General features: G+C 38.3%; 2 protein-coding genes across 2 annotated transcripts; one reads left to right on the forward strand and one right to left on the reverse strand.

Annotated features, from left to right (window-relative positions):
- Positions 1–1,238: 1,238 nt before the first annotated feature.
- Positions 1,239–4,154, reverse strand: mrps11 (mitochondrial ribosomal protein S11). The gene is made up of 6 exons (XM_068317221.1): positions 3,995–4,154; positions 3,693–3,791; positions 3,449–3,547; positions 2,852–2,981; positions 1,870–1,935; positions 1,239–1,427 (listed from the first exon to the last, which is right to left on the reverse strand). Exons 1-6 carry the CDS (start codon positions 4,093–4,095, stop codon positions 1,320–1,322), a joined length of 603 nt encoding a protein of 200 aa, XP_068173322.1. The 5' UTR covers positions 4,096–4,154; the 3' UTR covers positions 1,239–1,319.
- A 356-nt stretch (positions 4,155–4,510) lies between these two features.
- Positions 4,511–11,286, forward strand: mrpl46 (mitochondrial ribosomal protein L46). Its single transcript, XM_068318635.1, has 4 exons — positions 4,511–4,890; positions 8,237–8,453; positions 8,869–9,039; positions 10,987–11,286. Exons 1-4 carry the CDS (start codon positions 4,630–4,632, stop codon positions 11,232–11,234), a joined length of 897 nt encoding a protein of 298 aa, XP_068174736.1. The 5' UTR covers positions 4,511–4,629; the 3' UTR covers positions 11,235–11,286.
- Positions 11,287–12,472: the final 1,186 nt, after the last annotated feature.

Genomic DNA, 12,472 nt, shown 5'->3' on the forward strand with positions numbered 1-12,472 from the left:
CTGTGTGTGTGTGTGTGTGTGTGTGTGTGTGATGAATATAATTGATGGTAGTAATGTGCCTTCATACTTGATTACAGTTCTTATTGCACAGTAATGACACTTTTAAGTGTCATTACTATATATATATATATATATATATATATATATATATATATATATATATATACACACACTATGTATATATATATATATATATATATATACACTGTATATATATATAGTTACTGATCGTTGTCAAAGGCTTTTGTTCAATATTGATTGAAGTCAGAGTTTTGATATATGAATGTGTATCGTATTCCTTCTCATTTGTTAGAAATCTTTACTGATCAAGTGTCCTTTAGTAGGGTTGGACCATCCAAAAGGAAAGCGAAGCAATTAAAGCATAAGTCATTCACTGCTGCAGGAACTACTAAAGTAACTCTTAGAGATTTAATTTAAAATAAAAGTAGTAATTTGATACACATCCAAATTTTTGTGCTGATACGAAATAAGAAAATTATTAATCACCAAATCAGTTTTGTTTTGAACAGAATGTTATCCACTGTAACTCTTGAAAAACAAATTTACATTAAAAAATTTAATATGCATACCTAAATTCTATCACATTTTCATATTATTTAACAAGGCAGTCAGACTGCAACATTCCGCAACACCCCTGAATTCAAGATTTTACCCTGACCATACTTGCAAAGGTCAAAGATCAATGCTACTACTCTGACCTATTTTGTTGATCAAAGCTCTAGCTTTGATCTATGGTCTTAACTCACACTGGCCTTCTCCGTTGTCTATCTTATCTGGTTCCTGAGTGTACAAAGTTGAAATTTGACCCTGACCTAGTTTTCTCAAGGTCATCATCTTTTTCATCCCCTTTGCCGCCTGAGTAATGTGCTTTTTGTTTTTTCTATCTGCAACGGTTGCGAGGATATTTGGTGGACTAACTAATGGACGGACGGACAAACACACAAGCACTGACAATCACAATACATCACCGCTTTGAAGCGGGATGTACAGTAATTACAATACATCACCGCTTTGAAGCGGGATGTAATAACAATAGGCTCCATTGCTGTTCCTCTTCCAGCAGAGAGGCATCAGCCTAATGAATATGAACAGCGGCTGTAAGAGTGCAGACATACTTGTGTGTCAAGTCCCAGCAGAAAACAACTATTGTGTGGTCATTAAGGACACCATATACAATTAATTCCACAATAAACTAAGTAAGGTTAGTAAAGAGCCAGTTCAGTTAGACAAAAAACACTTTATTGTGACATTATAACAGCCATTTCCTCCTATCTGCAATATATTCTCATTTGCAGAGGTCACAGTCTTCTAACTTTCCGTGGGCGGCATCCATTGTGTGGCACAGGGGTGTTGTCAGTGATTGATACAATCTCCAGGCCTCCCATAACCAGCCCTTGAATTGCAGTCTGCACATGAGAAGAAAAGCACATTTATTCATTAAAAAAACTAAGTGACAGATCGGGAAGTGAAAGGCTTTATAAATGATCTTCATGTTAAGATTTGTGTTTTATTACTTCATGTAGAGCTTGTTTCACTTCACTGCTATGACACTATTAGGATAATTTACTCTTCTTGAACATTTAATTGTTTGAATGGCATAATTTTGAAATTAAAAAGAAAAGGATACTATTATTTGCCAGATTCAGCTCCAACAATTGAACATTCAGGTTGATTTTATAAATTACAGAATAGAAAGAGCAACACAGATTTTATAGTTCTAGATATTCCAAATGTGCACATTTGCTTTACTGCACATTACTGTACATTAATATATAATTAGATGCTAGATTTGAATAGTTAGACCAACAATGCACAATAAGAAGTCACATATTTTTCCTGTACACTGACCAGACGTCCACCTCCAAGACCTTTGATTATAACACGGACAGATGTCACTCCCTTTACTTTGGCTTTCTGTGCAGGAGAAAAAAACACATCAGCAAATACCCTTTAATAAAAACAGCTGCATACATCTAATATGGCTGAACCCATTATTATGGCAAATAAATGACATTGAAGGTCAAAATAGCGAACTGCAACAAAAATGCAAAAATAATGTGTTTGAAATCGTTCACAAATTCTCACACAGGACAGTTCATGTTCTTTCTATTGGCAACAATAACTGCCGTAATCTGAGACTCACCTGTCACCTACATGTTTTGAATAGAGGGCAGACCCCAGTAGAGTTAAAGTAAATTGTCTGTTAATGCAGAACACACAACTTATAGCTTTGCAATAGTGTGGACTTGTCAAATAATTTTTTCCACCAGTGCACTTCCTGCAGAATAGTGTGATGTTAACCTTGTTGAAGCCAACAGTCTTCACTGAACTGTATAGATCAACTGCAGTCTATCACAGTCATAAAGAAGGCAGCTTATTGAGATCAAATACTGTATTTAGGTCGCTATTTTCTCTCATCTTTGGTACAATCTGACCAAAGCTGTTTTAATTTTCATGCCTCAATTCATGCTGTTCGTACAGCAAATTCACTTCCCATCTGTGTCCCCATGGGAGTGTTGGTCTTAAAATGAGGTGAACCCATGCCAACTGTTGATGAAGTGCTATTTAATATGTAGAGAGCAACTGAGTCACTGAACAGAAAAAAAAAGATCTAAAGTGTAGAAAATTACTGATACTGTGATTTTTGAACTGTTAAAAAGGCCCCTCAATAAGATAAACATGCAGCTGAATACAGCCTAATTGAACTGAGGCTTTCAGCATTTATTTATTCAACTTTAAAGAGATAAATCGTCAAGAGACACAGGCGGTAAACACAAGACCTGAGCTCTTATTGAATTACTAGTGCAACATGGAGCATGTGTGAACTTACCACCCCAGCAGAAATGCCTGTCGTCTGAGCAGCGACAGCACTAGACTTCTTAATATTCTTAAAGCCTTCTTTTCCACAAGATGTACAGACGATATATGCTCCTGCACTGTCAGTCACATGGATATGTGTGCTGGTACAAGAGAATGCACTTTAATGGGTTAGTGACTCATAACAGATTGACATGTTCATCTTTCCACACCAAACCAAAATTTATTTTACACTGATGACAAATTGAATTTGAATCACGTAACAACTCATACGTGGCACAGCTTAGGAGACTCTCGGTAAAATGTTTCTCTTTCTGGTCCATAAGCATATAAATGTTCTGCACAAACCCCTTTACCTAACTCACCAGTCCCTAGATTCCCTGATAATTTAAAACGTCTTTTAGATTCAGATTCATTCACAATGTCTTCACTAGATCACTTTAGGACACACTGTCCTAAGTTGATTTAACAACAACTTTGCTATACAGAATTGCCTTCACATGTGTAAAACTCATGGATGTGGGTTTACAAATCACAAACTGTCAATTGACTGAGGGCACCAAAGCTATAATTACTTCAAACTAAAGCTTTACTAGCAAGTTCTGCTTACTTGTTGTATGTGGCTTTAATGTGAACGATTGGTAATTCTTCATATGGCTTTCCATCCCATCTCAATGAACTTTTCTCACCAGGCAGTGGAGGGAAGCAGCTGAGGGATGAAAGTCACGATATCATCTCAACAAATGTGTTTTACTGTTAGAGAATCCTTTTGTCAGTTCGCAGGTACAATGTGAACACAGTGCCCCAAAATTTTTACAAGCGTTTGTGCCAATGCACGCGTGGAGCTGACTCACGTGAATTCGCTGGAGGTTTCCTCAGTGGTAGGAGCTGCAGCATCTTGAAGTCTGACAGCAGATGTGCATATTGCTCTTTGCAGTCCATTGGTTCCACATCTACGACATGCACAAAACAGTTTATTAGCACCATTCTGTTAAAAACAACAACAAAAACCCCTCCGCTACTAATACTGTAGTGATTTTCGCAAGTGTTATATGAATATCAACGGATGCTACGCAAGACCTAACACTGTATACGCACCAGAATTAGCCATTAGCTAACAAGGATGCTAAAAATCCACACCCATAATAACACTTACATCGACTTCACATTTGAGTTTCGAGAGGCACTCAACTGTCGGCATACGTTATTCAATGAAGTAACAAAAATACGATTTAGTCTGTAAAGGTTTACGAACATATTTATTACTAAGTCAACTATTCGACCTAGGACAAACGTGACGTCTGAGTAACTGCAGGTCCAGAGGAAATCAGTGAAATCTTCGAGGGGTGGAAGTTCAAAACAACACATTTAATTTTATAGTCAAAATTCTGGCGTGAATAATGTAATTTTAGGTAATGATTTTTATACATAATTTACCATACGACACCGTGACACCACACACACTGATATATAAGTGTATATTTTGAAGTATGTATATTACAATTCCCCCCTTTTCTGTTTCAATAGATCATTCCTTTTCCTGCACAGAATTGTGGGTAAAAAGAAGATTTTTGTTAACTTCATAAACCATCGGTAATATAAATGTCGACACAGTGTTAGCTTCCTAAAATAACAATTGACACGGTATCTAACCCACGAGAATTAAAAATATCATTCAAAATCACATAATGATTTTCTAAATGTGTGTTATATTTTGCGGTCACATCAGGACCGGTGGGTGTAAAATCATTTTTGTACTCGTACGAGTTTTCTTGAACGTCTCAGGACAAAATGGCAGCGCCCTGTAGGAGGATGGCGACTCGGTCTGTCCTACACTTTCTTTCTTGTTGTAGCAGGACAGCCGCCCGGTACACGAGCTCTCGTGCATTTTTCAGCGCTTCTGTTTGTGGGGCTACGGTGCAGACCCCAAATGTCGTGAAAAAAGCGACTGGTCCATGGACGTTGATGGCAGCGGTGTGCCTGGAACGGCTCCCGGTCATTTCAGCGGACTGCAACTCAATGGAGCAGCAATACAAAGAAATGGTGAACCAGGTGTGACTATTCAACACAAAAAATGTACAATTAGTGACATTTTCACCAGCAAAATATTCTCGTATTCATGTTTTATATCAACTGACTGTCTTGAGGTAAACTAATCAACGCCGACAATGGGACACTCAGTACTGAGGAAATAACGAAATTGACCTGTAATTTTTCATTACCAAAATAAACACCTACAACAGATTAGATAAATATCTGTTAATCTGCAGTTTAGAAGGGGTGATCAGATGTTTGAGAGCTTCTGAACAAAGATGAGTGACATGAATCATGGCTCCAACACTAGAGATGTCAAACAAAAGAGAGGATTACCAAACTTCTCAAAGATGATGAATCATTACAGTACGCAGTGTTGCAAAAGATGTTGGTTGTTCACCCTCAGTTGTATCTAAAGTCTGGACCAAGCACAAACAACGTGGGAAGGTTGTTCAAGGCAAGCATACTGGTATACCAAGTAAGACATCAAAGCATCACTACAGAAATCTTAAAGCAGTATGTTTTGAAAATGGACATGGTGATGATGCTGGAACTTTTGTTTTTTCTATTCTGAAATTCATAAAGTTGACTGAAGAAAACATGCAGATGTCCACAGTTGATGATGATATGAGAGTGCATGTTGGGTAAAGGCACTGGGGAGATGGTTGTCATTACATTTTCAATAAGTGCACAACTTTACATTGACATTTTGGACACTTTTATTATCCCATCAATTGAAAGGATGTTTGGGGATGATGAGATCATAGAGTAGAAACATTCCTCGAAGAAAGACACATAAGGTCATTGTCATGGCCTGCAAATACTCTGGATCTCAGTTTTTTTTCTTTTACTTTCGGCATGTCCCGTTGGGGGTCGCCACAGCCTGCCATCCTGGTCAACCTATCCTTTGCATCCTCCTCTGTAACACCAACTGCCTTTATGTCTTCTCTAACTACATCCATCCACCTCCTACTTGGTTGTTCTCTTGCCTCAGGCATTTTTTCATCTGCTAGAATTCTGTTAAACAACCTGGTCAAAAACTCCACAGCCATCTTTCTTAGATGTTTCCATGTATGAATGTAATTCAAACCAACTGCCTTCCTGGTCTTCATTCTCTTAGTTGCCATTCCAATTTAATTGTTAATCACTGCTACTTTCTGGTCCACACACTTGCATCTTTTACTCTACATTCTCTGTCATTATCCTCATTCATCAACTCCCCAAAGCATTCCTTCCATCTACCCAGTATGCTGCTGGCACCAGTTAACACATTCCATCTCTATCCTTTATCACCTTAACCTGCTGCCCATCCTTCCCATCTCAATCCCTCTCTCGCCAACCTGTAGAGATCTTTCTATCCTAAAGTGTCCAACCTGGCATACATGTTATCATATTCCTCTTGTTTGGCTTCTGCCACCTCCCTGTTTGCTCTACGCCGCATCTCAATGTATTCTTGTCTTCTGTCCTTACTCCTCAGCCTCCCACCTCTTCTTCACTAGCCTCCTTCCTTGTATGGTTTCCTGTACTTTAAGGTTCCACAACCAAGTCTCCTTCTCCTCTTTCCTACCAGAAGACACTCCAACGCTGTCCTGTTTCTCTCATCACCTTGGCTGTAATGGTCCAATCTTCTGAGAGCCTTTCTTTTCTGTCTCACCTCTTGTCTAAAAGTTACACAACACTACCTTTCTCAGCTTCTACCACACGGTTCTTATTCTTATTCATATTCCCCACCACCAATTTTATGTTACGCACCACCGTCCTGTGCTGTCTCTCCCATACCACTACCTGATAGTCAGTGACCTCCATCAGGCTCTGTCGTCTACCTCTGGTTTGTAAATCACCAAATTTTGCTACCTCTTCTTGAAGAATTTTGTCCAGGCTTTTTACTGTCTACCAGCGTCTGCCCCTATAAGTTCTGTACCCTGGACGCCAAACTAAAATGGTCCATGACAACATGGCAAGAGCTATCAGAGAGTTGGAGCCAGATTGATGAAGAGCATGGACTCTCAGGCATGGACACATTAAGTCCATGCCTGAGAGACTGCAAGCTGTTATAGAAGCCAGAGATGTGGATTAAAGTACTATTGGTTTGTTGAAGTGTTTTTTGTTTCATTTGCCATTTGAAATTATCTTGTGGAATGTCTGTGATCTGCTTTTTTTCTACAATATGATACAACTGAATGAACATCCTCCAAGACTGGTGATTCCATAACTTTTGCCAGGGGTTGTATACACAGGAAAGTTTACAAAGACCCAGCGGATATTCATGCACTGTGGTAACAACAGCAAATAGTCATCAATCAACATACTGTAGGTGTATGTAAATAGCAAAAAAACCCCAACACATTTTGTTTACGGTTTTCAAATCGATATATGTCCCCAAGTTAAAAATGGGCAGTGGTGAATAATATGACATCTCTAATTGTTGAAAGAATTCAGAATACTGTAAGGAAGCAAAGAATTTTAGACATGTGTCGTTCATACAGTCAGTTCTTATTTTGAAATGTCTTGTGCCAGGGGCATTTCAATGTATAGCTCTACTGTGGCACAGACCCCATTACATTACACAAACGACCCACAGTAGAGACATTCATCTTTATGAAAGCCTTTATTTTAAGCTATGTTGTGAACATTCTTAAAAGTCTTACTCTTCAGACTATATACGATAATCAAAGCTGATCCAACATAGCATATTTTTATTCTTCTGCATAGTAATTGGATAAATACAGTACTCATTAACTGCAAATATCATTTCAGGAAAACAATAATTTCAAATAAACCACACCCAGGTATTATTTATATAATCAGATCATTCCATAACAAAAAATAATGAAATGATGATTAATATTATCTCAGCTTTCTAGCAGTTTTTGGATACTGAGGTAAATGTTAATTATCAGCAGGGAAATCTAAATGGTTCATAATGCTTAACCTCAAACTGAACTAATGATAAACTTGCGAACCTTCATATTAGCATCTTTGTAGGTCTTATATTTACAAACAACCAGATTTGAGTGCTTTCAACACAGACATAAAATGTTTGTCTAGACTCTAGAGTTTAGAGTATTTACAAATTCATGTAACTTTTTACACTACATTTGTGAGACCCTCAGATATAAGATATGAAAGCCACCTTAATGTCAATATCTAAAAACCTACATAGTCCAATCACATTATCACATTTTGACACGCATGTTCTATTTCTTTTATTACGAGAAAGAGGAATGTGGGTTACATCATGATCATCTTGTTCTACATCAATTATTAGATGGTATAAAGCTACACTTTTCATATCAGTTCGATAGATTGAGGTCTGCAAAGGATCAAGAATTTGGGATAACGACTTAGTCTGACTTTATTTCAGATGGAGCTGGAGAAGAGCGTGATGTCAGACCATGAACTGAGGATTCTGGCGGATGAGAGCAAGAGGATTCTTGGGCAGTCAGATGATTATGACTCAGATGAGGAGCATGGCAGTGAGGAGCGTGGCAGTAAGGACCAGGCGATTCTGTGGGCTCAAGACCTGGAAGACATCTGGGAGCAGAAGCTGAAGAGCTTCCAACCAGCTTTGAGAGTCAGAGGTCAGCTTATGAAATGGCTACAATTTTTCTCCAGAAAAGCAGGACATACACTAAAAACATAGGTGAACATTACATACGTGCTTTAGGAAACAAAGTATAGTCTTTCGCTTTTTGTCTTTATGTGGTCATTCGTCATCCCACTGTCAAAGTTAAAACAGAATTGAGACAAGAATTTAATATTCTGTATGCATCTCGTACATCTGAATTTGATGTAAATAACCCTGGAGGGAAGAGACTGATGGTACTCTCTGTGCAGGATTCTAATTTTTCTTGACATTCAAAGTCTATTTGCTCCAGCGTTTGAAATTTGCATTTTATTCCTTGTGACATTTCCAAAGTTTGTGTGGATTTTGCTCAACAGTCACAGAGCGACACAACGGTTGTGAAGTTGCTGACGGACCTTTCTCTTCTTTAGCTGATGTAGATAAGGACTTGACCTCACCGGAGCGCTGCCTGGCTGACTCACTGATTCTTCTGGCTGAACAGCAGGTTGGCCATGAGAAACTGTGGATGTTGCCTCAGACTCAGTGGCAGGAAGGAGAAACGCTGCGGCAGACGGCAGAGAGAGCCCTCACTTCTCTGCCAGGTAACACAAACACAAGTATTTATAGGCCAATACAATCATGTTGAAAGAGACTGCTGATACTTTATGCTGTCAATGATATTAGACCCTGTCTGGATACTATGTGGCTAAATATTTAATTATATATGACTCAGTCTTCCTTCTTTGTACACTTTCACTGAGTCATAAGGTAGAAGTTTTCAAATCCTGTCAGTTTGGTCTTTCATCAAAAATCAATTTTGCATGGGTGCATCAGTCTTTCTATCTCAGAACAATTTAATTTAGTTTTACATCATTTTCTAATCAGAGTGGTCTGCATGAAATTTTCAACTACATGTGCATGGTCTGTGCTCTGAAGCACAGCAAACTTTGTTTGAGCCCAGGGGTATTAAGGTATGATATCTCTTGCAGGCATCACAGACTCTGCTTTCCCTGAATTGGAATTATTTATCTACATTATTTTCTAAAATCTTAAATATGCTGCAGTCAGATGTTTATCTATTCTTAAATGAGTCTGAAGTCCATAGCTTCCATTTAATACTCTAATATATAGCTAAGAATGGCACTGTGAAATACTTAATGCAAGTTTGGGTTTTCAGAAATGGCTGTTTCCAGTATTCATGTAACGGCACTAGTTAGCAACGTGCCTGTATTATCGATGCACTTCTAAAACTGGCAATAGACAAGTTTTTTCTTTAACGTCATGAAGTAAATGTTGATTGCACAATATAATGGCTTCAGAATAATTACACCATCTGCCTCTAGTCAGGCAGCTTGACTGGATTATCTGACTTTTGTCTGTGTGATAGCAGCGCCAACAATAAAACCACATGGAAATGCTGGGGCTCCTCACCCTTAAGTCAGCGTAGCTTAAATTACATTTACTTTATAATGGACAATTTTTTTTAAACCTGTTGTTACATTCTTTACTGCTTCATCTGTAGTTTATTGTTGATTCCACCCGGTCTTTAGGACATTATGAACAGTAAATGACATATCATTGAAAAAAAACAAAAAAACAGACATGGGCTATTAAAGAGGGAAGAGGGCAAATGGAAATTGTTTATGATGTATTTCAATTAATCTGAAATCCATAGCTAAAGGCATCATGTATGGTGCTGTTATAGCTTACATTATTGTTAGAATGCCCCATTTGCTATGTTTTTACTGTATCTACCGCTGAATCCCATTTGCTGCAATGACCCAGTTCCATAGCATCATTTAAGTTTAATGTGATCTTATCTAAAATAGCTGTGTATGTTCGGTACAATCATCCATATTAACCAGCCATCCTCTAATGACCAACAATTAATTAATGCATGAGGCATTATCTATTGTATTATATCATTGCATTGTCATACTGCAGCAGTTGACTGCAGGTTGTGGTTGTCTACAGTCAGCTGTAGATCAGGGTTCAGCTCATGGATCAGCAACAGATATGATAATGACACGCTGTAGGCACAGCTGGGAACACATTGAACATGCCTCAGTGATGCTGTTACAACCAGTCAATGTATTTAACATATTTCTTTTCTTCCTCGCTCCTTCCAATGGAAACAATACGGCAGTGACTGATTATGCTAAACTGTTTCTCACCACTGCTCACAATCTTTTAATGTGCAAACTCCATCAATCTTTGCCCATTAAGATTGTCCACCTGACATCAGCGTGTGTCATTTGTTTGAGGATTTTACTTAAAGTGTCATACTGTAGCACAAGGCAATCCATTTTTAATACAGCCAGACTCAGTCAGAGGTGAACACTCAAACATAGCCGTGCTGCTGTGTATTGAGCCAAGTGGAGAACATGGTTTTTATGGCATGAGACTGGATTAATGAAGAAAAGTACATTGTGGTCACATCAGTAAAAAAGAAACTAGGGTGAAATCTGTCAGTATAAAATTCATCCATCCCCTTTTCAGCTCAACTTTTGTCTTCCGCTGAATGAACAACACCTTCTCTATTCCTGTAGTTGCTGACATCCCAACGACCTTTCTCAGCAACGCCCCCTGCGGAGTATACAAGTACAAACTGCCCAGAGCTATTCGGACGGAGACCTCAGTAGGAACAAAAATCTTCTTCTTCAAAGCCGTTTTATCAGACCAGGCTCCCCGTGCAGCCACGCATGCTTCGTTTCAGTGGCTGAAGAAAAGTGAACTGCAGGGCTTCCTGAAACCTGAATACCTGAAGAAGGTCAACCGCTTCATTCTCTGTCTGTGACGTGCATTTTATTGTATAAATAAATTGTTTTTCAACACATGCATCATCTTTTCTTTATTCTCAGAACTCACCTACCCTTTATGCGACCTAGTATTCATGCTGGCATGTATAAATCTTACATGCAATCATCTTAAAATAAAATTGGTTAAAAACTCATGAGAAAACTCATATCAGAAGTACATATTCTATGTAAAGTAGGGTTTTAGTGTGTTTTTACCCTATAGCGTTGGTTGATTGACTCAGGAAATCAATGCAAATGATAGGAAGTCTTCATTTATTAATTGATCTCAGATCATTAGGACTGGTGCAAAAATACAGTATTTCTCTAAAATTGCTGCTTCACACTTTCTGTGTGAAGTTTGTATGTTGTCCCTGTATCTGTATGGGTTTTCTTTGGCTTCCTCCCACTTCTAAAAACATACAGCTTATGTGAAATGGTCATATGTTCTTATCTTGTTGCCCCATGATGTGCTGGTGTCTCATCCGGGGTGTAGCCCACCTTTTAGGCCTATCAAAACTATCTGCTGGGATAGGCTCCAGCAGACCTTTGACCTGTGAAGCAGAGAAGCAGCTGTAGATGAGATTGTGATTGTCTTGTCTACAAGAAGATGAATGGATTGATGGTTGTTTTTCAAGAATAGCCGAATAAAAGAACATTTACCAGATGACATTTTGGATTCTCACAAAAGTGTCTGATTTGATCTTACAGCAGTCAAATATTAAGTATCCTCAATTGTACAATGATGCTGGAGGGATAATCCTCATCATGATCTATTGGCTGATTTAAGAATGAATGCATTTTGGGGAAATTCTATTATTCTTATAAATCAAAGCCTAGGACCATTCTTTAGTTTTCTTAAAATTTGTAATCTTACCATCAATGCATTGTGTTTGGCCAGAAGATTATTGGCTTCAATCATGAACTTAAAATCATGTATTTTACTGGAAGTTTTTTGGCTTTTAAATGCTACTGGATTTAATGACTTGATATTAAGCACTGAAAGCTGAGTACCAAATGTCATTGCAGCCATTTGGAGTTCAAGCTGAATGCTGATCTGTGTGGACCTTTGTGGCCTCCTTGAGATGAACTTTTGAGACCTGCAAGCAAGCAGATTCCCACTGTATAACAATAGATGGCAGTGTTTACACACCAGCAGCAGAGCGGCCCTTTGAGAAGATGTATAATTATGCCTGTGTGGTGACCTGAGAGGGACTGCAGAGAGCTTTTCTGTTCAACT

This window comes from Antennarius striatus, chromosome 1, assembly GCF_040054535.1.
Source record: "Antennarius striatus isolate MH-2024 chromosome 1, ASM4005453v1, whole genome shotgun sequence".
Taxonomy (NCBI): domain Eukaryota; kingdom Metazoa; phylum Chordata; class Actinopteri; order Lophiiformes; family Antennariidae; genus Antennarius; species Antennarius striatus.

Bases quoted from the DNA above. Each gene is read 5' to 3' on its own strand.
- mrps11 (XM_068317221.1), bottom strand. From the start codon at position 4,095: ATGTTCGTAAACCTTTACAGACTAAATCGTATTTTTGTTACTTCATTG. The intron at 3,548-3,692 runs GTGAGTCAGCTC...TTCATCCCTCAG, and splicing joins GAAACCTCCAGCGAATTCAC to CTGCTTCCCTCCACTGCCTG. The intron at 2,982-3,448 runs GTAAGCAGAACT...CTCTTGTACCAG, and splicing joins ATTAAAGCCACATACAACAA to CACACATATCCATGTGACTG.
- mrpl46 (XM_068318635.1), top strand. From the start codon at position 4,630: ATGGCAGCGCCCTGTAGGAGGATGGCGACTCGGTCTGTCCTACACTTT. The intron at 4,891-8,236 runs GTGTGACTATTC...ACTTTATTTCAG, and splicing joins ACAAAGAAATGGTGAACCAG to ATGGAGCTGGAGAAGAGCGT. The intron at 9,040-10,986 runs GTAACACAAACA...CTATTCCTGTAG, and splicing joins AGCCCTCACTTCTCTGCCAG to TTGCTGACATCCCAACGACC.